This window comes from Pan paniscus, chromosome 7 (assembly GCF_029289425.2).
Source record: "Pan paniscus chromosome 7, NHGRI_mPanPan1-v2.0_pri, whole genome shotgun sequence".
Taxonomy (NCBI): domain Eukaryota; kingdom Metazoa; phylum Chordata; class Mammalia; order Primates; family Hominidae; genus Pan; species Pan paniscus.
In genome coordinates, this window is record NC_073256.2 from 27,332,609 (window position 1) to 27,356,600 (window position 23,992).

The 23,992-nt window shown below is 46.3% G+C and overlaps 1 protein-coding gene across 1 annotated transcript in view; it reads right to left on the minus strand.

The window, feature by feature from the left end:
- The window catches only part of XKR6 (XK related 6), a 359,588-nt gene that overhangs the window by 18,943 nt on the left and 316,653 nt on the right, over window positions 1–23,992 (minus strand). The window contains exon 3 of the mRNA XM_034965621.3: window positions 1–23,915. This exon is cut by the window's left edge and continues 18,943 nt beyond it. Coding sequence (XP_034821512.1) covers window positions 22,951–23,915 — 965 coding nt within the window. The 3' untranslated portion in view covers window positions 1–22,950. The remainder of the gene's footprint in view (window positions 23,916–23,992) is intronic.

Here is a 23,992-nt window from a genome sequence, read left to right on the forward strand (position 1 = left end):
GGACTTGAGCAAGAAAAGCAAGGAGTAACTTTTGGGTTTGTTGGACGTGGCTAGAAGGCTCTAGAGACTCTAGAGAAAATGTGGAAGATACAGGGCTCAGGGGCATCTGTTGGGCTAAATGCTGAACTGAATCAAGCTCATTGGATTGTTTAGTGGTTATTTTTACTCTGGACATGATCCTACTTTTGGCAGGATTTGCTCTGTTGAGAAATAGCTGGGAACAGTTGCATCCCGGGTTAGGGGGAAGACTGAGGGGGTCCTAGTGTAATGCCTGGTTCATTTGGGGATGATGGTAGGTTGGGAGAGGGAACTGATGAGAGAGGCCCTTGATGAGAAGCCGTGTGAACTTTGGGAGGCATGAAGTCAGCTCTGCTGGGCAGGACCACCCTGTCCTCCCAGAAGCGAGACTGTAGTGCCCATAGGTTTGTGCTTTGTCTCCCTGCTGGACTGTGAGTGCCTTAAGAGACAGTCTTTCCTCTTTGTCTTCCCAATGTCGAGCAGAGCTCCTGCTGCGTGGAGGCCATGATCCAGGTTGAATTGGGTTTTTGGGAAATGCAACAAGAGGATTGGTTTGGGGAAGAGGGGACGGTATCAGCAGTGCTCTGAGGGCTTTGAAGACCCTATAAATACATATTCCCCTTGGAGGCAATACCCAGGGGCCTCCTGCTGCCTTCCTCGATCCATTTCAAGTGAAGACTTACATTTGAATTTTGAACATAAAACATTGGACCTGATGAATGGAAAGGAATGAGAAACAGTTCATCTGAGTCTGTATAATAACAGGACACAATAAAGATGAGCAGCTGCTTCCAGCGTGGATGGGCTGTGAGGTTGGTGGGAGGATTGCTGTCTGTCTTAAGCATTGAACTTTAGGATGCAAAGACAAGGTGAGGTACAATTTCTACTCTTGCCTTCAGAAGTTTCTGGGCAAGACAAGGCCAAGGGCACTTCCAAGTGTCCCAGAGATCATTCATCCAGAGGCAGGGGCTTTGTCCCCTTGGAAGCCCAAAGCAAAAGAAACCAGTCTGGATCACAACAGGCAGCAGTAGGCCAGTTCTAAGGGAAGACTATCCAATTACGTGGTACTCAATCATGAATGGAGGCAAGGAGCTTCTGTCCTTGGAGGCCTGTGACAATAAGTATGATAGCCTTTTGTCAGTGACTGGGTGGATGAGCAAAAATTAGGTGGTGTCTGAGTCTCCTTCAAACTCTGAGATTCCACTGTTCCTTGTGCTCTGAAGAAGCCCCAGCTATGCTCAAGGACTGAGGGATTTTCCCCATGGGTAACCACTGGACATTGGCAGGATTAGAATAACTTGTGTGTGTGTGTGTGTGTGTGTGTGTGTGTGTGTGTGTGCATGTCCTCACTCAGAGGGTGCTCGGTAGCCATTAAGCTGATGTAATTGTTGTAAACAAACATAAAACACGAGACTGCTGGTGGAGGAAGAACATGGCAGTCTTATCATTCCCCTCGCACCAATCTCTCTAATCTCTTTCTTCCTGTCCATTTTTGCTCTTCTCCCCATCACCCTCTCCCTTATGCTCTTCTCTCATTTCTCTCTTTTGTTTTTGTTTTTGTTTTTGAGATGGAGTCTTGCTCTGTCACCCAGGCTGGAGTGCAGTGGTGCGATCTCTGCTCACTGCAACCTCCACCTCCCAGGTTCAAGCGATTCTCCTGCCTCAGCTTCCCGAGTAGCTGCGATTACAGGTGGGTGTAACCACACCTGGATAATTTTTGTATTTTTAGTAGAGACAGGGTTTCACCATGTTGACCAGGCTGGTCTCAAACTTCTGACCTCAGGTGATCCTCCCGCCTTGGCATCCCAAAGTGCTGGGATTACAGGCGTGAGCCACTGCACCCGGCCTCTTCTCTCATTTCTATAGTTTTTAATCAGTTCACATGGAAGTGAAAATCACCGTCTTCAGCCTGCTAGTTTGATGTTGGTATTTGCATTTGTTGACTTAGGGTCCTAGAGTGGTTTCTGTTCCCAAATCTGAAGGTATCTATTCATCATTCAAGACATTTTATCAAATGTATTTGCCTGGCTCACTTTTTTCATACCTTTCTGGCTTGGATCAATCACAGAGGTTACCAAGTTCATGCCTGCATTTTAGAGATTGGGACACTGGGGCTCATGGAAGGCGATGGCCAGCCCAAGAGCAGTGAGGACAGGAGCAGATGCCAGTTCCCAGGCCCTGGCATGGTCACCCCCAACCTCAGCCTGCCTTCTCCCTAGCCCAGCACAGGGTCCTTTCGGGACTGCTCCTTCTCGCTGCTGAGTCACAGCCACTGTCTGCAAAAACTGCCTCAGAACTGACCCTGTTAAGCTTAAATTTCTTAATTTGTTCTAACTCCGACTTCTCATCCCCTCTATATCCTTAGGAAAATAATCCATTTATCTGAAAGTCATCTCTCAAGGTCATGGAGAACAAAAACAAAACAAGACAGATAGGAGACACTAAAGTTCTCAGGACAACCCAAACAGACAACTGAAAGTGCACCTGGGAGGGCTCCAGTTCCACGGAGCTCCTCCAGAACATAACTGAAGGGGTAAGGCTCAGGGTGACCTCTGGAAAGCAGGCATCATTTTCCATGTGACGCTGTATTTCATTAATCATCCCTGAATTTTCCCCACTCTTATCCTAGTTTCTTGGGCCAACTGAATGCAAACAACAATGCTCAGGCTTCCTGGATTTAGTCCCAAACATTCCACACCAGGCACTGTGAGCTCCCTGGTGTTTGTGAGCCGTGAGGAGGGGGATAAGGTGGAGTCCACCTGGAAGAGGAGCAGGACCACTAGGGATGAAGCAGAACCGAGATACTGAGGTCTGCCCCCAGCTGAACCCCCGACTGACCATGGGACCCTGTGCAAATGTGAGGACTCCCTGAGCCTCAGTTTTCCCATGTGTAAAAGGGGGGGGATTTCTCACCTCACCAGGTGATCCTCAGGATTTAGAGGAGATGATTTGTATGGAGGCATTGGGCACAGAGCCTGACACATCTGTGGCCCTTGGTTACTGTGAGCAGAATCTGGGTCCTCTCATCCTCCCCAGAAGGGCTCTGCTCTGCATCACTGATGTCACCCGCTCAGACCACACTGGACTGGTTCTGACATGTGACATTCCTGAGACCCCAGTAATTCTAAATGCTTCTTTCATCTAAGGAACTGTCTCCTACTCCCATCAGGGGAAGCACAACATCTCTGACCAGATTCCTTCTTCAGAAGCAGCCAGCCCTGCAGGGCTCTTGGCCGCCCCTGACCTCTGGCCTGGCATTCAGGACGGTACATCCATGGGCCACTCAGGATCTCAGGGTCCAGTGGATGGCAAGAGCCCACAAAGCACAGGGTCGGACTCATCCACTCTGATAGGGAAGATTTTTCCAGCAAAGGCTCTGTTTACACTGGGAATGAATTGTCAGGCTTCCGAACAGACAGGTTTCCTGGGTCTAGATTTGGGCAGAAACCCAACAATGCCACAGACTGCAGAGGTGGGCATGACCCTTCCCAGAGAGGCAGGTTGTCACAGCCCCCAAATGGGTATTGGACACTCTGATTTGGCCCTGGGCAAGCAAGGAGTGAGGGATCTCCACCACTTTCAACCTTTGGCCACTCTTCATTCTGCCCAAGGTGAGTGAAGACCCAGAGGCCTGAGTGCCGATGGGGCAGGCTAGAGGGGACTGGGGTCACAGGTCCAGACCTTGGCAACCTCCAAGAGACTCCTCCAAATGTACAGCTGATTTTTAGAGAGGGCCAGGAGTTGGGAAATTTCATGGTGTCCTGGAACAGATCCCCTGTGGACTTTCTGAGCCTTAAAGACAAGTCAGCTTTGGGGAAGCTTCTTGGGGTCTGGTTATGCAGGGCCAGGTCCCAGGACAGCTCTGAAAGTCTCCAAAATACTCACTTGAAGGAGAAGAGGAACCCTTTATTCCTATTATATATAAGAAAGAAGACCAAAGAATGGGTGAGAAATTCCCAGGATGGTTCTCAGCAGATGTGATCTATGGAACAAGACAAAAGTAAATGAATAGCTCTTTGTTCAGATCCCCTGAGTAGCTAAGAGAATGTGCAGGATTGGGGAAGGCAAGGAATGAGGCCACTAGAGACGATGCACTTCATTAAAGGACCGACTTCCTTCTTCATTCCAAAGGAATTTCATCTAAGCTCCCACCTGCCGCCGAGTGGAAGCATGTTGTGCTGGAGCAGTTAGGCAGTGTCTGGATTTCTCTTTTAAAAACTGTCTTGGATGGCTCGGCCACCTTGTGCAAGACTTGTAAACCGTGTGCAAAACTCAGACTTGTGCAGACAACCAGAGAAGTTGCAAAGCTGCCTTCTGCGTACAGGGCTTCCCCTGCCAAGTTTGTGCTTTGTGTAACCATGTGACCTATCATCTTTCTCTCAACTATTTTTTAAAAACCTCTCAAAGTCTTGCTCAGCCGAACTGGCTTGATGGTAGTTTGTAAATGTGCTAGAACCCGCTGCCCTCACTGCAGCTATGAGTATGTTTCAAATGTTTCCAAATGGCACACAGTCTAGGGCCAATTTTCTGAGCACTTTTGACACTGGGCTCTCAAAGATTCCCTTTATATCTAACTTTCGAAATGAATGCAGATGCATTAACCCCACTTGGGCAAGTTGCCATCAGTGGCTGGCAGGGGAGGAGAGGTATTAGGAGTCCGTGGTGCAACAGAAGGGACATGGGATTTGGCACTGGGTGGAGTAGCTAGGAAGGACACAGTTGGCCTAAAGCTAAGGCAGAAAATACTAGTCCATCCTCTGGGGATAGGTTACTCCATAGAGATGACCACAAATAAGGAAAGAAAAACACCCAGGTCAGGTCCTCCCCAGAGTCCACCAGATTCCCTGCCATGGTCTTGACTCAGGACCATGATGTAAGTACTAATTCAGCTGCAGGTACACATGATCTCCTCACCCCCGGCCCCAGAGGTCACATGCTCATTTTTCCACTTAAGCCAAATTTTTCTTCTTGCCTTAAGTTAACACATCCCCAAAACATATATAAAAAGTAGAATCTGTAAAGAAAATAAATATTTTGAACCAAGAAGAGGATGAAAACAAGTTGTAAACATGTAACTGAAACAGAAAATACACATCAGTTCACTTACAGAACCAAACGAGGTTACATTGAATCATTTCCAATTAAAGAAAAGGAAAATTTTTTTTCTTTAGCTCTTAAATTTAGGAAAAGAATCACTGTAGCATGCTCACCTTGAACCAGGGATTGGATATTGTGTTTCTTGTACAAAGGAAAAAATCTGTGAGGATTATGGAAAACAGTTTGGAAATATAAGGTGAAGCGGTGGGGAGAAAAACTGGAAGATTGCATAGTTGTGAAACAGTGGCTTCTCATCAAGGTGAACAAGTGCATCATCTGATAAAATAGCATTTGATATATATCTTTTCCTGTTCATTTCTGTTTGCGGTATTTTGTTCTCTGTCCACCAGACATTTCACACACTGGAACATATATACAGTACACATACACACACACACACACACACATACACATGCTAGCATGAAACATCTGAGGTACACAGCCATCCTTTGAAAGGACCCCACACCGCTAGTTCTGGCAAAGTTTATATTCACCAATAATACACTTTAATCACATCCTAACCCACTTCTTGTCAAAACTCATCTCTTGGATTCTTTCATTAGTAACTAAAGGGGGTGGGGTGCGGTGGAAAAGGATGGGGACATGAAGGAAAGCCTCAGAAATGGTTCTCTTCTCTTGCTGAACTTCTGTGGAAATGCCTCGCCTTTTGGTTAGAGGGACACTATTTTTTAACAGATGGGGAAAAAACTGCCTCTTTTTTTTTTAAGCTTTCTTGAGGTAAACGTTATTGGTTAACGCCCTAGGCAGGGGACATTCTTATAGCACTGTATAGAAACCTTGGAATAAAGAAGAAACAACATGAAAGCATAACATCAATGCTCAGAACATTTAAAAATCACATCTATGTCTTGATTTATTCCCCTTTCCTCTCATTCAGCCTACTCCTTCTACTAACATGTGGAACAGAACAGAAAGATGAATGATTTCCCATATCACACTGGGCATCCCTTATCCCATCCCCACTCTAAACCTCTCTTGCACACATACTAAAAGTTGTGAATTAACTGACAAAATAAAGATGACCACACTGTACGTTTTTCCATTCTATCTGCCTCAAACATATATATATATGTATATAAATATATATATATGATAGTTTACCTTAATATAAGAAATAGCAAAGGTCTTTTTGTTACACTTTATACAGAATCTCTGCATCTTATCTTCATTTTCTATTCTCTCTGTCTCACTTTTTGGATAAACAATTGGCTATAGCAGTCTATAGTAAGGCTTCACAGAAAGAATTCTGCATGTTTTGTTTTTCTCTAAGAACCAAAGTATATAAAATGAGGTTTGATTCTAGCACCTTATACAGTATTAGTGATGTTGTTCCCTTGGGAGAAATTAGCACTACCCAACGCCCTAGGTGAATCTCCATCAGTTACAGAATATTTAAGGTATTGCCAAAGGCAGGACAGAAAACATAGCAGAGATGGAGAAACAAGAGGCGAACAAAACAAAACCCCAAGATTTAAGTCTTAGCAACATATAAACAAAATCTTAACATGTCAAGTTGCTGTCTCCAAATTAATAATGATCTAGTGATTCAGTATCATCAGTTAATCCTTTTAAGTTACTCTTCCCCATGAGGTAAATATTATGATACTCATTGTAGATGGAGAACCCATGTGTGGGACGTATGCAGGTCACAGGGGAAACTGAGTCAGGACACGAAGTGAGGGATGCCCAACTTCCAGCCTCTTATTTCCAAACTGTCCCCTGCCACCTTTGATTGGTGAGTCAAGATTTTGGGGAAAGCAGCTTATTGGCCACTAATGGGGAAGCAAAACAAAAAAAGAATTAAAAGAAATATATATCAGCACCAAAGGAAGTTCAAAAGAAGCTGCACTTTGCTCCCTTATCAAATATTCTGTGTTACGGAGACAGCAACTTTCACAAGAAGGAAGAAGAAAACTTGTCACAGGAGAGTAACCCATCTCATCTGTTGTGCCTTTCCCAAATGTCAATACCCTCAAGAGAGCCATTAGTTCCAGTTGAGTAGTATATATTTTTGCAGAGGAATGATCAACTCCCACCAAAGCTGCATCAGAACCTCAATTATATAGTTATATAACTATAGTGATATACCTATATCTATGTATATATTTATACATTAAAGTCTTTTACTGCACTGGCACATAATACCATTTGCTGGCGTTGCTGTTTGCTGCAAGTGGCCGCCTTGAGTGGAGTTACACAACAGAGAAGCACCACGAGAAAAGGCACCACAAGGTTCGAGAAGTTAAATTGTTTGTTGTCACTGCCCTGACCTCGCCATGGTGGGGGAACAGAAAAGTCTTTTGAGCAATTGATGCAAAAGCTCCCAGCCCATGTGCATCTGTCCCTTCCAACTCAGCAGGGAGAGAGGGAAGAAAGAGCATGACGTTGTTCTTTTTAATGCGATTTTCTTTTTGGCTAATAGAAAAGAAAAAAGTTTCTTTTTTTTTTCTTTTAAAAATAAGGGGTCTCAGACAATGAAAACCCAGCTCTCCTAAAACAGTAAAAAAAAAGGACAAAAGTCATGTGCTAAGGAAAGTCCTACATGGAAATCTGTCTTTCTAGCATAATTACTCAGTTGCAATGCATTAGGGAAAAAAAAAAAGAAAGAAAGAAAGAAAATGAAGGAAATTACATCCATAGGCACAGTTTGCCACAAATAGCACCAGGTCTAGATTAATGAGGACAGACAGATGTCCACATCTGTCCACATAGCTGAGAACCATGGGTGTTGACTTTGAGTCAACATTACTCCATCCTCATAGTCTGGCCAAGAAAATGGAAGTCATTGGCCATCTGGAGCACCAAGAGTTAAATGTGCCGCTGATGAACCAGAAAAGGAGAGGAGGCAGTGAAGGACTGCAGAGTGGCTATTAAATGGCATTTTAATTTTTATTAGCATACTTGCCGGCCTTGAAATACTCCTTCCTAGGTTTCTCCTTCCAGGCAGGGAGCCACGTCCCACGTGGGAATGGGGAACCTGTATCTGTGGCAGGAAGATCTGAACATGGTGTGGGGGATACAGGGGCACAGCGTTCTCTCCAGCCATTGTCCTTCCTGACTTTAGGTCTGGGCTGGACAAGGGAGGTCAACTGGCCATGCTGGTGTGAACTTCAGGCTCCCAAGACTTACTTTCCACTGTCCAAGCTGATGGTGACAAGATAGGGAGACCTGGGGCCAGGATCAAAATGGCTCCCTGTGCTGGGACCTTTCTTCCCAAACCTGGACCAATGCTTCTCTCAATGACAAGAGGCTGCTTATTGGGTTGGGTGGGGTCCCACCCAATAGCCTCTGTGACATACTTACTTCCTTGAGCTGGAGGTTTTAGCTAAAATAGGTTTTCAAATTCTGATGTTTGTTTATACCAAAAGTGATGCTCCCAAGTTCAGTATAAGGAAAATAAATGATTCCTATCACCTTCCAACAATCTGAATTATTTACCCAAGTCTACTTTTGCTGTATGGAAAACAGGGCCAAACAAAAGACTTCTGCCAGAAGAGTTCTCCATTTGCAAGGAGGCTTCCCTAGCCCCTTCATGGGAACAGAAAAGCCACCTCACCACCACCTCCCTTTCCCTGGATCTCCTTTTAGACTATTTTCCACCACACACCTACAATAACAGACAGGAGTGTCTGGGAGTCTTTTCGTGTGGTTCTAGGACAGTGGTCTCTGCACATTTTGCTGGCTTCCATGCCTCTGCCTTTCCATTGATCTAAGGTTCTTAGTGCTCCAAGAACCAGTCCAGCAACCGTGCTAGGTGAAGTTGAAATGGCAATGTGCATTCTGAGCTGCTAGGAGTGGGAAGTGAAGATTTTGCTCTTAGCCTTTACACCTTGGGAATTTTCATTTAGTACTTTCCTCCCCTCTCAGCTTTATCTATGGGCAAAGACGATGTTTTGCACGTATGAGGTGCTCAGTTAAATTAATTAAGAATAACGACTTCTTCCCCCAACCAAAGGGTGCATTAATTACATAGCGTGTCATCAATCACACGCATAAGGGCTCTCCCTGACCTGTCACACAGGGTGTCAATAAGCAATACCTGTGTAGTTTGAGGGTGATCAAGGGCAAGGTACTTTCTAGCCCTCCCCCAAAACTTTGGCTAAGTCACTTCCACAGAGATCTTCCCCAGAGAGATGGGGGCTAGAAATCAGGTCATTTCTCTTCTTTTAGGTCGAGACTTTGGTTAACAGGAGGTGGTCATGAACCTGCATCTAGGAAGGTCCAGCTCACAGGCTTTCTCCTTAGCCTATAGTTCACTATAGACTATTTTTAACACCAGCAAACTCCAGAGTAAAGGAAAACATGGTATGAGCTTTGGAAGCTGTATTCTACTCACTCGGCTCTTCTCAGGATGTAAGAACTAACCATGAGGATTAGATACATGGAGGCAAAGGGAAGAAGGAAGGAATCCCAGCTGGAAAAGGTGAGTTTCATACGGTGACTAAAACTTCACACAGTGAGCAAACTTCCTGTCCTAGTGAAAGTGGAAGAGGAACAGGGGCACCTGCCATTAGCTTGGAGATGCCACGTTCTCAACATTTCCTTGTATAGACGGATGCTTGCTCAAGCACAGTTTCGGCATGGTGGTGGGGGGAAATATTTGGAATCTCAAAAGCAATGATGTTTATGACTCTGCTTCCTGAAAACCCGCAAATACATACACAAACATGTTTGTCAGACAGCCAATGCTCAGGGTGGACAGGAGCAGTGAGACTATTTTGCTAGCCCTTTAGGGAAAATTACACATTGTATGTACTCAAGGCTTTGAATTACCTGAGAAGTTCAACTAGTTTTCCTTTAGAGAACATCAGTTAGCAGCATCTTCAGCCTTACGGAGTGAACATGGAAAAGCTTCTCGGGAGAAAAGTATCCAAGAAAAGCTAAGCAAATCCCAAAAATAATGCCCATGAAAATCACCGTCGTTATGAGAAGAGAGATTGGATTCCAGTCTCCCGGCCTCTGCTGACTGCCTCCCTGCGGCAGGTGGAGGGGTTGAGAGAGCCCATGACCAGGCGCAAGAGAAGCCCAAAATGACCCTGCGGGGTGAAGTCAGTGAGGCCAGAGCCAGGACCTCGTGGCCCGTTCTCAGGCACACACAGAGCCGGAAAGTGCTGGAAAGCTCAGCCCAGCTGCAGGGAGAAAAATGGATTTCCTTTAAACAACAAACCACTGTGGCAGCCCCAGACATCAGGAAATGACAGTGACACCCAAGGGGGCTCCTTTCTTTCTTCCCCTTCTCTCTCTCTTTCCTCGCTTCCTTCTTGCCTTCTTTCCCTACTCCCCAAGCCCCCAACTTTTTTTCTGCAACAGATGTGTAATTTTTTTTAAAGTAAAAGAAAACCACCACACAGAAGGCAGGGTGGCATCATCAACCCTTCCAGCTTGGCACTGTCCTCTTCCCATGTCTTTTTCCTAATTCTTTCTTCCTACCCCAAAAAGCCAATTTTCTGTTACACCAGAAAAACAAGACAAAAATTTTTCTTAAAAACATGTCTTGTCACAAACGAGTCCATGTAAGGAAAAATATAATGAAAACTGTGTACAACGGGGATCAGGGCTGGAGATAAGGGGTTGTGGAAGCTGGAATATACTTGGCCATCGTAGGGAAAGCAGAGAGTCAATTTGCTGCCCTCACTGCTGGGGCTACCATGCCTGGGGAAGGGAGAAGAGATGGAGGGGAGGAGACAGGATGGATGGTGCTGGCATGACCGTCTGGAGCCACTGGCCGCACGCCACACCCTGAGTGTCAGGAAACACAGGCTGTGCACGTGTGACAGTTAGAGGAGGGGATCCAAAGCTACCTTTGGGGATCTGGGCTTGAAAGGGTTTCTTCAGGCTTGGACAGACCCTGTGATTGCCTCACACCTGACACCAGGTCTTCCAGGTGGACTCTTATGAAGCCCCTGCCTGGATCGGAAACATCCAGAGACCATGGATCCCAACACTGCAGGTGGCCTCCCTTGCTCTTCCAGCCAGAAGAAGAGGCTCAGAACCACACTCTGCTCCAGAAAGAAACTTAGGGTTCAGCGTGCCCCGCTGCATGAGCACCTGCTTCCTCCAGCTCACCTGAAACGCTCTTTTCCCACATAACCAAGTATCGTGTCGCTCCAGGTCATGCCAATTCTGTCCGAGGGCAGAAGGGGCTCTGGGTGGCTTTGCACGCTGTGGGCACCTGGGTTTCTGCTGAAGTCTGTCTGGAGGACTCCAGAGTTGTCAACGCTGCCGCTGCTGTGGGGAGGTACCCAGAGCTGCCGAAAAATGCGTTCTGCCTCCTGCAAAGCAGGACTCCCTGCAGTGTCCCGTCTACTAGAGATGCCAGGAAGACTTCAAATTTAGGCAGAGGAGACTCTTTCCCCAAGTCCTCATGGCTTCAAGGGGCCAGCCTCCAACTCACCTGCAGAGATTGGTGGTGCAGGGGAGCTGGACAGAGCAGGTTTGGTTGTTACTGGCCAGAGATCCTGGCAGCCAAAGATCATCTACCACTGGCTGGTCTCAGAGCGGTAACGTCCAAGCTTACTTGTCCACAGCACACTCCCCTCTCTTTCCCTACTGGGTCGACTGCTGCGCTAATGGATCAGATGTACTCAGTGTGATTCAAATTCCAGAACTTCTGGGGAGTTGTTTAGATAGCTGCTTCCTGGGGATCCCAGGTTGTTCTGTGAATCTGCTGAGAATACTGGTAGCAACTGGAGAATCTCTCAAGACCCCGTAGAACCCTGCTATTGGCTTTCTGTCACTTACGGAGGAAATGAAGGCATAAGCCAGCTCAGGGGTTTCTTTATGACCCTGTGCCTGGGAGAAAGGAAAAAGCCATCTAGACTAGGTCGATTTCAAGCCCGGCAAGAGCCCTAAACATCAGAATACTCTGTTTCATCAAACTGTTTCAGCCCTTTAAGAAAAAGATACATATGCATATATACAAATAATATGCCCAAGACCGGCACATTTATGTATCTTGATGGATCAATAAGTTTTGGATGTAGTTATATGGTCATGCACTCCTCCGTTCTGCATAACTCACAGCAATTTCATAATCTCAGATCATCTCAGAGTTCGCATGGCTTTCAGCTCTCTCTCTCTCTCTCTCTCTCTGGCATTTAAAAATCAGTGTAATTTCAAACACAAACGAAGCCATCAATAATGAGCAGGTGCCATGAGGTTAGCGGTCAGCAGGGGGAGATGTGAGCAACCACATCACAGGGATTGTTGTTATTTTGAAGAGCGAATGCCCTAGACAGCCCAGCCGCTGGGAAAACAGCATTCTGAGTTACTGGCCCACATTGGCTTCACGGGTTATCAGTGAGTGTCCCAACTGCCTAAGTAACATCACCTGTTCTCTCCAGTCCTCCACTTCTGTAAAGGCTCAACTAGGACCCAGGGCCACGCCTTTTAAAGGCACATGGATATAAAAAAAGGAAGAAGCAGAGCCTGTCCTGGGTTTTAGGCAGGCTAGGCCCAGGGCAATCCTGGAGGCCCAGGGCAATGCTGGAGGCCCTCTCAGTGGGGGTGAAATGACAGCTCCTGCAGGGGTGGGGGCATATTTGGTGGAAGCATGCAGCAACAGTGGTGTCAAGGCAAGTGAAAAGGCTGCAGCGGTTGCATTTGGACAGACAGCTCTGACCTGAAGCAATGTGCGTGGAAGCATAGGCCTCGAAGAAGGCAGGCCTTTTGGAATCAACGTTGGGGGCCACTCGTGAACACAGGCTGGAGAGGGGCAGAGACGTGGCTGAGACGCTGAGGATGATCTGGGCAAGTTGGCAGCACCAAACTGAGGCCCCCCTTTCCTTGAGCCCAGGGTTGGTTGAAAAGAAAGGAGCGTAGCGCCTCAGCACTACCTCAGCTGCCTAAGGAAACTCACCACGGGCCTCCGCAGTCCCATGTCCAAGGTACAGGCCACCATGGACCTCTGAGTCTCACGTCTCTTCTAGCAACCAAAGAGCAAATCAAATCGCCTTCCCTTTCTCTCAGTCCTTTCTTCCCTCTGAAAGGAAAAGAAAATAACTCTCTTCTTTTCTTAAAGGCTGGCATCATACAATGATTTTCAAAATAACAAGTGGCTTCTCTCTGGTTCTAATACAAAGAGGAAGCCCCCACTGGCTTCTGAGGATGTTCTTCTGTAGCAGGAAGATTTCTGAGGATTCAGGGAGACTGCCCTAGCAATACTGAAAGGGCATTCCTAAAGCTAAAAGGCTCTGGGAGCATTTCCAGAAAGCTTCGATGTGGGGCTGGAATTCCAACCTGCTTAGTGCAGCAGGTGGTTTGGCTCTTTGTAGAAATTTGTGAACCTCCAGCATGGCACTGTACACATCATCTGAACCCTTTGACGTGTGCTACAGTTTAGAATCCAGACTTGGTTCACTCAGTATGTTTGGGAAGGGAAGAACTTTTTGCACATGGAAAAATGAATGAGACATTTTAAAAGGCTTTGCTTTATGTGAGGCAGCTAAGAAATTGAAAACTCCTCCCACCAAAAAAATAAAAAAAAAAAATGGCAGTCGCATGTTTTGATTTGTTTTCGAGTAAAGACCCTTGTCTTTGGAAGCCAAGACTTTCCAGCAAACAACAGTATACCAGACTCTCCAAGGAAACCAATCAACCCCAAATCCCCAGCTATTCCAGGACAGCATAAGTGAATTGTTCTCTGGGTCTGAAGACAGAAGAAAAAGGCTATGGCAAAACTGAAGCTGAGCCTAGAAGGAATAACTGAAATAATAGAACCATATGTGCTGGTCACAAGGAACTTTCACTGCTATTTGCCTTCATTTTCCCACAAAGGAAGCAGAACAACCAGTATTTGTTTGCTTCCCACAGGAGCATTCTCTGATGGAAGCCAAAGAATTTAAAGCCCTTCCTTCTTGTCTAAATATTTGAGAAGGAAAGGAGAGTAGCTTTTCTGGGGCAGAAAGAGAACTCCTTTCTTGACCCACATTGAGACAACTCTGTTATTCTGTCCTCTTGGAATCTTTTAAAATATATCCATTGATCAAAAGAGAGTGGAGGAACTGGATCATATTCCCTTCCTCCACTGCACCTTGTACACAGTAGATGCTCAATTGGTGTTTAGATTTTTAAACAGGAAGCAAGCCTGATCACCATAATACTTTTATCTTCAAAGCGCTTTACCAGCCGTGATTACTTAATCCTCACAACACCCCTGTGAGGTAGGTCAACGATATTCTTCCCATTTTACAGAAAGAGAAATTGGCCCTAAGAGTGACTTGACTTAGGTCTGTAGAAGGATAGTCCTGGATTTTTTACTTCCAATAACATGATCTGTTCTTGAGAATGTGCCTCTCCTTTCTTTAGATATTTTCTCTGAGCCTTTTGTTTAAAAAAAATGCTTAAGCACGTCACTCCGTAAAATCAATTTCCTCTGTTTGAAAAGAATACGTTTTTCTATTTCTGCCCCAGAGAGTATAGGAAGGAATGCCTAGATGGCCGCTAATGTTCTCCTCCCGCATACTTCTGGAAGCCTTCCTCTTCGTCACCATTCTTCCTACCCATCTACTGAGTCCTGTTGTTCCCCGTGGCTCCATGTGTCCATCTTCAAAGTTCTTGTTCTCAAATTTGGGACAGTTCATTCACCATCCATCCCAGTCAAAAGCGGGTGCTGATGAGAACGGAGAATCAGGTATGAGGTCTCATGTATTCTCTCCTTTTGTTACTATCAGAAATACCTTGTGGAAATAAACTATCCCAGCAGGACTTGACCTATCCACAGAACAGTCAGATGCATGGTCAAGCACAAGTCATTCGTGAATTCCAGACTATGATCTCGTCCCTTGTGCTGTCAAAACAATAATATTAACCTCAGAGAGCAGGGTCAGAGCAGGAGGGAAAGGAGTTCTGGTCAGGACTCCGCTAGGAATGAGCAGGAGGCGTTGGCAGCAGCCACCGAGACCTGCTCGTGCGAGCTCCATCTCATTTAGGGACAGTTCCAGGAGGGGCATTTTTTTCTTGGTGAGAATTTCTATATCAAAATACACCTGAACTCCAAAGAAAAGGCCAGAGCCAGGTTGACTGATGCAGAACAGTTGAAGCTTCTGGAATTTTTCTTTCCAAGAAGGTTCTCGGAGCTGATAGAAAATCAGCCTCACGGCTGGCCCCCCTGGAACCCCAGTGCCTCCTGGGCTCCCACCTGCCCTCACTCCAGGTTAGGTCCTAAGAAAAGCAGAGGCTCTCAGGACAGGTCTGTGTTCTTGCTCAGAGTGTATCTTGGTATTTGAATTGATAACAGTCAAACCATAGTCAAAAGAAAAAAAAAAAAGGAAAGAAAAAGAAATTCAATGTGACATTTCCAATTCGAATTATAAGAAAAAAATACCTTGTTTTAGAAAAAAAAATTAGTGCTATTCTCCAGCCCTGTTTGTCTCTGAATCATTGCCTGCAGGTTCTGTTCAAAGCACACAAGGGAGGGAAGAAAACCCACCATTGGGACCCACATTTTGGCAGATGGAACAATTGTTTAAAAAGAAAAAGATTCGATTTTTTCTTTTTCTGTACTCTGCAGAGAGGGAAAGAGGTGAGTCCATTTGATGAGGTGAGCATCAAGATTGAAAAAGATTGTAAGGAAGAACAAAGGTGAGAGAGATTTCCTGAAGAGCTTGCAACCACCTTAAAAACAGTCTCTAAATACTCTCCATTCACTCCTCTTGTCTGCCCAAAGCGCAATGAATATCAGTGTTCAAATGCATCCTTCCATATATCCTCTGATACCTTAGGAAGAATTAACATCAGGAGATTTGGTGTTAGAATTACAAGTGGCCGGCTCAAGATAGGTGACCAAGGGTCACCTGACCAGGGTACCACTGACCTGGGTTCACAGTGCTATGAAGTCTCTAAGAACTACAGGTATGTGAGACTCCTCCCTGTCCCGCTGTGCTCCCTGTTCATCCTGTGGCTTCCAGGTGCCACTGCCCCTGGAAAACACTCTCTCCTCCTGTGGTTCCATTTCCCAAGAAATGAGGTCACCACTTTCTCTCATATGACGGCTTTGCTACAGGCAACAATGACGAATCCTCCAAGCATCCCTGAGCAGGAGAGAAGAAAGAGGTTGGCCTTCTTTCTCTCCACTTTACAGATGGAGAAACCAAGGCACCGAGAGGTGAAGTGAGTTATCCACGATCACAGTGGGGACCCTGAATCAGCCTGTGATATTTCCTGATCTTTCTGGGTCTAAAGGAAAGCCCCTAGGAAGTCTGTAGCTAAAACAAATCTCCCGGGCCCACTCTAGCCCGAGGATCCCAGAGCTATGTTGAAGATGGACAAACAGACCAGGGGAGCTCATCTAACAGATGATGGGTTGTCTGTATCCGCCGTGACAGATGGCCAGATGTGCTTATAGAGGGATGTGCACTGGGTTACCAATTGGCACTACACTAAAGGGAAATTATTTCTTTGTCCTCATTGGTTTGAGAATGATTTTTAGCAGTAGTTGGGGTCCTAGGATTTGTGTTAGGGATTCACAAGGGCAGCATCTCCTCCTGGGACCTGTGCACTGTGCTGCATGTGACGGGGCAGCCTGCGGCAGGTGTCCCTAGGTCCTGCCTGCTCATTTCCGATGTGGTCTATTCTTAGCCCTTGACACAAGGTGTTGGCCAAGAGCAGGGGGAACTCCCACAGTGGTCCGTCTGCTGCCCTCGGGAGTTGTCATTAATAGCACTCACGACCTTTGTCTCCAGGATATATCAGCCATGGCCTGCCAGCCAGTGCAAGGAAAGCCACAGGAGTAAGGAGCAGATGGTGCCAGGGAGAGCTGAACAAGGCAGACAGGACCAGGCGAGCCAAGGAAGGAGTCTGCAGCAGGATCAAGGCAGCACCTTTGTCTTCTGATATTTGGCCATCAGCACAAGATGCAGTGTTTCAGCAAGAAGTGAAATGTTTAGAATAGCTAAGAATGGGCGAGAAAGGGGCTTGTGTTGCCACTGCAAGAATTCAGATCAAGCATCATCTTTTTTTTCCCCAGTGAAGAGGGATAGAAAAAAATCTCTGGGAGGGTAGAGTTGCCTTTTTGCCTTTTTACATGTTTTGAAATTGGAACAGACACACATTGATCGAGGATGCCAGGGGAAGTCCTCTTGCAAGCTCATGGGTTTGTAACCTGTGATTCGCTGGCCCCTGCCATCTCCATGTTCTGGAGGTTGAACTGTGGGTGAGAATGGAATGTTGCTTCTATGACAATGGGCAGTTTGGGCTGAGGAGAAAGGGACAGAAGTTTAAAGAGGTTCCCATTGTGCTCATCTCGTTCTCAGCCGGATCTTGATAAGAGGAACCAACATCGATTTATGTTCACTTCCTAAGGGGTAACTGTGTTGTGCTTGATGATGGGGGCTGCCCAACAGGGTCTAGTGACGAATAAATATTTGAGAGAGAAATGAATAGAACTGCTCCCTGTAAGGCTGGTCCAGCCCCTGGGGTGAGCCCACCCCTCTGGGTCCTTCCATTTCACTCCTGCAGGGTCTTCCCCAGGTCTCCTTTAAGCTCCTCCAGATTTCCCCGATGGTTTCCTAGTCAACAAAGACAGTATCACATGGATCTTGGTGAAATTAATTGCAATAAGCTCTCTTCCTTTTACAGTATCCAAATTTAAATCTCAACCTCCCCAACCAAATCTGATTGTGTTAATATTTTTCAGTTTGGCAAAGAAAAAATAGATTTTAGCTTCTTGGTAAGAAAATCAAATTAAAGGTACACAAGGAGATTCCCCTCCTTCAATCATGAAGCCACCATCCAGAGCAGCTGTCATCACACATACAAGGCCTGGAAGGGCTCGTTTTGAGTAAGGAGCCACTTTTCTTGGCAAAGAAAATGCTACCATCTGTGCCAAACGAATGCTAGGTGACATCTCCAACCCAGCTCATCCGAGCAAGCCAGGAGCATGAGAATATGGCCTGCCTCATTCTCTTCTGGGAGCTGATATCCTTTGCTCCAAGCCAAAGGCTCTGAGCCTGCACACTGTCTTGCTCTTCTTGCTCTGTCCCTGGATCATGGAGAGAGGACCCTGTGCTAAGGTCTGGGGGCATCAAAGCTTGGGGTTGGTTCTAGCCCTCCCATGAGCTAGGAGCAGACCAGATGGGAGAAGGAAGGTGGTGTTTCCTCTATCTAGCTTGCGGAGACTGCGAAGGGGTTTAGATGTGCAAGAAGAAGCAAGGCTGTGGCCCACCCAGTGCAGCTTCAAACGAGATCCACATCAGAGACCTTCTTTTCTGCCCCTATGACTGTGCAGTGGGAGGGAATAAAACTGGAAGAAGAATGGAGAAAATGATGTAATTTGGTGCTTTTCTAAAACCTGTAAATTCTGAGAATCAGGCTCATATCTGGACAGCGTCAGACATCCGTGGCATGAGACGCCCCCGAGCCAGGGGAATCACCTTCATGACCACGGGCCAGACAGGATCACGGGACTCAGAGGGGCCACGGCTGGGGAGGGACTGGGTTAGAGCCATGAGAACCATCGGGTCTTGAATGATTCTGTGCCTGGGGAGGTGTGGTGTGGGGGATCCCCCGGCCATGGGGAAATGTCGTCTTCCCTGCCCAAGGCTGTGTTGTGATGGCGGCATGTCTGGGCAAGGGAGATGGCGCCTCTTTCGTTCTGGCCGCAGATCTGCTTGGGTGAGTGTCCTACCAGTATCCTGGTACCCATGTTGCTGGGACAAGCCCGACCCTGCAGAACCAGGTGACACCTTCCAGAGGCAGAGTGCAGGAGAGTGTTAGAGACATGGGAAGCTTTAGGGTGAGTGAGGCCAGAGGGGGTTGATCTGATGGACTGAAGCCTCCCTAGCACCCCTCATCATGGCCTTAAGAGACAGGGAGCTCCCATTCTGGATGTCACAGGCTTCAGGCAGTGAACTCAGGGCACATTATCCTAATGTCATCTGAGGGGACTGAAGTTTCCTTTTACACAGAGGCTGGGAGAAGAGGCAGACCTGCTGAGCAAGGGAGAAGCAGAGTTTGCAGAAATGACTCTAACACCATTAGTTATAGTTTAGCGATACTGCCAAATTTCTGGGAAGAAAAAGTAGAGCCAAATGTTCTATGTGGTTAGAGGAATAAAATACGGGTCTTAGCGGGCATACTTGATGGGGGTGTCATTAGGGAATGAAAAGGAGATAGTTTTTGTATTCTCCATCTCTGGGCACCAACGTGCTTACCAGGCCTAAATACTGGAAATGGATTATTTTTCATCAGGGGGTCCTGGGAAAATAATGGGCCCAGAGATTTAAAATTTTTTAAAAACCCAAAAACGTCACGGGCATTCCTCTGGGAAGCAGCTGAAGCAGCAGCCCTAGAGGGTTGTCAGGGACTGAGGCAAATGAAAAATATGGGACATTGGGCATTTAATGTCCAATGTGGGACAAAGACTTAATGTGGGACAAAGAGTGACCCGGTCACGGGGCGGCCTTAAGGATCCGGGCTTTCAGGACCAAAGTCATCTGGGTCTGGAGACACAGTCCCCAGGTGGTCTCAGCACTGAGTGTGTATGGAATCCTGCCTTGACGCCCAGGACCAGTCACTGGAAGGGGAAGGGACTGGGGGGAAGAGAAGACCCCAGGGGAGATGAGGCCAGAGAGTTTTACGGTGGCTGGGAGTGTGGGGAGCTGCTAGAGGCTGATGACAAGAGGACACTGAGGACAGCTCTGGCCTGGTCCTTGCCATCAGGTCTCCCCTGCCCCTTCCTGCCTTGCTCTCTACTTCTTTCCTTGCTTTTCTTCCTTTTCCTGCATCTCTGCAAAACCAGCTTTCCCTGCTGCTGCTCACAGATGCATATTTTCATTTTCTTTGTGAAGAAAGTACTGGCATGATGGAGGGGTTCCAGAGAGGGGCGAGGGTGCCTTTTCAAGTGAGAAGTGTGAAATTAAAGATTGCTGAAATGTCCCGTGATCTCCTCATTTGTTCCTAGTGGCTAAGACCCTGGAGGCCCTCCCTGATTTGGAAGTTGCCATCCCAACTCCTGGTGCTCCCGGTCAGCTCAGCATCCACCATTCTCTTTGTAAGTTTCATGTAAACATGGCAGGATGCACACACACGGACACACACACACTAAGTGTGCAAGAGTGAAATAGAGGTGGTGAATTAAAACCCGTGACTGCGCTGAAACAAAAAGAAAGAAGAAAGAAAGAAATCCAAGAACAGACACACAAGCAAAAGTGGCAGAAGTCCCGAGGGGATGCATGAGGGCATTTCAAGGAAGATGCGCTAAGGACAGACATGGTCCAGCTCCAGGTGCACAGAGCCCCAGACCTGAAGCAGACAAGAGGTGGGACCCCACCAGCTAAAGCGGATGCCCCACCCTCCAATGGCCTCACCTTCCCAGCCTAGAAGAGTACACCGTGCAGCTCAGGTGTGAAGCCCTTGCAAGGCAGCACGCTGGTGCAGTTCAGAAAAGTGCCTCTGACTAGATTCCAACTCCCAGGTGACTCTGCAGGGGCCCACGGGCGGGTCCCTTTAATGGGCGCGCCGAGCCCTCCTGGCTGGTTTTCACTGCTGCCTGCGTGTGCTCTGTTCGTCCTGCTTCCTAGAGTTGTGGGCTCCTCCTCCACCTGCCCACCAGTAAGGCCCGAGGGGCCCCCGAGTCAGGGACGGGGAGAGGACAGCACCACGATGCTTGGTAAGGTCGCATGAAGTCTAGGAAGTCCAGACAAAGAAGAGAGCATACAGTTTCACAACTGATATTTGAAACTTGTTCTTAAAAAAAAAAAAGGTCTTAGATAAACAATGAAGGGGGTGGGAAGGAGAAGCCTCGCTGAATAATAATTGTTTTTTTATTTTTAAAAAAACAAAACTCCACAAACATTAAAAAAAATCCCTCAGTTATTGAACTTCTGTTGAGAATAGTTCAACGTGAGGTCTTGCACCCTAAACAGGTATATATTTGGGAAAAAAAATCGCAGCTACACACAGCAAAGACTAACAGTATTTACTTAAAAATATTGTGTGTGTTTATATATATATATATATATATATATATATACTTATATATATATCTTTTTTGTGATTTTTTTCTTTTCCTTTTTTTTTTGTGCCCAAGTAGAGATACGATGCGATTGAAACGATGCCCTAGAACAGAAATATTCTTTAAAGGAACAATACTTTGAAAAATAAAAAAAATTTTAAATGGTTGAACATACTTGCAACACCTGCAGAAATTCAACTTGATACAATGAGAAAATAAACAGTGGAATCAAATCCTCACCCAAATGGCATGGCCTCTAAGGCCTGCAGTCCGCTGCTGGTGTGAGTCTTGCCACCCAAACCAGGGCTCATGGGCAGGCAGCATCACTTCCCCACCACTCCAGAGCCCCCACCCCCATGCTCTGCTGAACCAAGCCGTGATCCAAGTCCGTCTTACATCAGTTTTGTATATCTCTGGCAAGACTTTGCAGCAGGGACACACACATATATACGTGTGCTATGGGCACACACACACATACACACACAAACACACACATACTACACACACAAAATTTCCCATTCAACCCAGATGCACCAGGTGAGCTGAATGATTTTCAGCCAACCACAATGGTGAAAGACAGAAGCACCAAACAGTCTTTGAAATGGGTCAGTTATTACAATTTTGACTTTTTATATATATGTATATATATATATATATATTCTAGTTTTCCTCTTTGTGTTATTTTTTTTTAAAAAAGCACAAATGAAAAATGAAGAATTCTTTCCAGATCAATTTAAGGCTTCCCACCAAATGGAAACAGAAGAGGCTTTACACAATATCACATGTGATAAATGTCTACCATTCACAGCCTTAAAATGATGGAACTAATCGTTGTTGCCAGTCACTCATTAAGTATTGTGCCTTTAAATTGATGTCGTTCTTTTTGCTACTATGCTGAGTTTTATTATTACTGATTATGTGTACAGAAATCTCCTTTAATTTGCTTTAGAATATCCTGTCCTTACCGAATTATTGGGGTGGCTTTTTGTTTTGTTCTGGTTTGCTTTTCACTGGGAAACAAATGTGATTCTTGCTAGGCAAATGCTAAAATGGCACATAATCAGCCTTCAAGTAGCTTCTCCAGCCATTTGAGTTTCAAACAGCCCTTGAGCTCCTAGAAGGCTCTGCAAAGTGGGGAGAAGGTCAGGAGAGGAGGGGGAGAAACTGAAAAGAGGGAGGGGTTTATGCTTTTGCTTTTGGTAAATTTGTTTTCTTCAATACAAATAATCAGATAGGAAGAATAATTGCTTTGTGTTGTATTTGTTGGTTGGTTTTTGTTTCACTTTTAGATTTGTTTCATTTAATTGTTTAATTTTCCCTCTTCTGGTGCAAAAATCACCAGAGAGTCTTGCATGAGAAAACGTGACAGTACTTAATGAAACTCAGCACCTAAGGGCATAAGGCAGTTGAAGGTTTTTTGTTTGTTTGTGTTTGTTTTGTTTTGTTTTGTTCTTTCAATCAGCACCAATCCCATAAATGATCTACACTTGGTGTAAGGTAAAAAACTTTTTTTTTTCTTTTGGAGTGGAGATAACTCCTCCTTCTCCACCCTATGAACCATAGCGTGGGATTTTTCAATACTGTTTCTTATGTGTAAAAAACAAAAGAAAGGTTTTCTTTTTGTTTTTACTTACAAAACATAGAGAATATCTTTGTATACATACAGCGACTGGAAAGAAAGCTTATTTGAAGGGGTTGTGACTTATTAATTCTTTTTTTTGTAGTGGTGGTGTTGGTGTGGCGGTGTTGGTGGTGGTGGCGGTGGTTCTGTGTATTGGGGGAAGGGAGGGTTATATTTCTTGCAAGTGCTGTTTGCCGCAAACCAAACTTAAGGTCCCCTTCTCAACTTGGTCAAGATGCTCTTAGAGTGAAGACTCATACTGTAGCAACTCATAGAGGAGTGGTCCGTCTCGATATCGAATGCCTACTGCGGTGGGGGTGACATACTGTAGAATGTTAATAGTCCTTCTCAGCCTCCTGTCTACAAAATGAGCATCCCAAGCTGGGTATCGCTTTCTTGGCATGTCAATCTTAATGAGGGGCCCTTCTGGGAGGTAAGGACGCCCCAACGGGGTAGGGGGCCCCATGGGTCTCACTTGGAAAACGGGCAAGCAAGTGTCAGCCGTGAGATCCTCCTGTTGTTCCGTTACGGCTCTGGTGGGCGTAACCTGGGTCCCCCGGTACCCAGGGATCTCAGGCGCCATGGGCTCAACATCGGGGGGCAAAGGGATGCCCCAGAGCAGCTCGGCACAACAGGAGCTGGCAAGGATCTTAGCTCGTGGTCCTGTGGGATGCAGCACGCCATAGTATAAGAGCATCATTGCGATCCCAGCCACAAAGCTAATAAAGACACAACACAGTGCTGGCACCGCATAGGAGTCAGTGGTCTCCGGGTTTCTGTAAAAATACCAAAGGAACGTCAAGGCAGCATTCTCGGTCAAGACTATCGTATAATATGCAAACATTCGATATCGAGTCCGCCCTTCCTTGACGTTAAACCAGCAGAAAATGTACACGATCCCTACCACCATGTTGAAGAGGATCTCCTCCCACTTGGACATGCAGAAGTCTGTTCCGCCATGGATGATCCAGAAGGCCATGGCGCACCAGTGAACCACCACGAAGATCCCAAAATAGAGCTGGAAGATGGAAGCAAAGAGGGCAAAAGAGATCACTCGGGATGAGATGGTGAAGAGGCGCCAGAAGACCTGGATGATGGCCCCTCTGTAGCTCATGCTCTTCTTGTCGTCCCTGGAGTCCCGCAGCAGCTTGTGATAGGAGGCTAGCACCCAAGCCAGGGACATCAGGGAAGTCACAGAGGAGACACCTGCCGGAAAGACACAAACCCACACAGTCAAAACCTTGGACATCAACCGCAGGGCACAGCGAAGCTGCCGGCTGAGG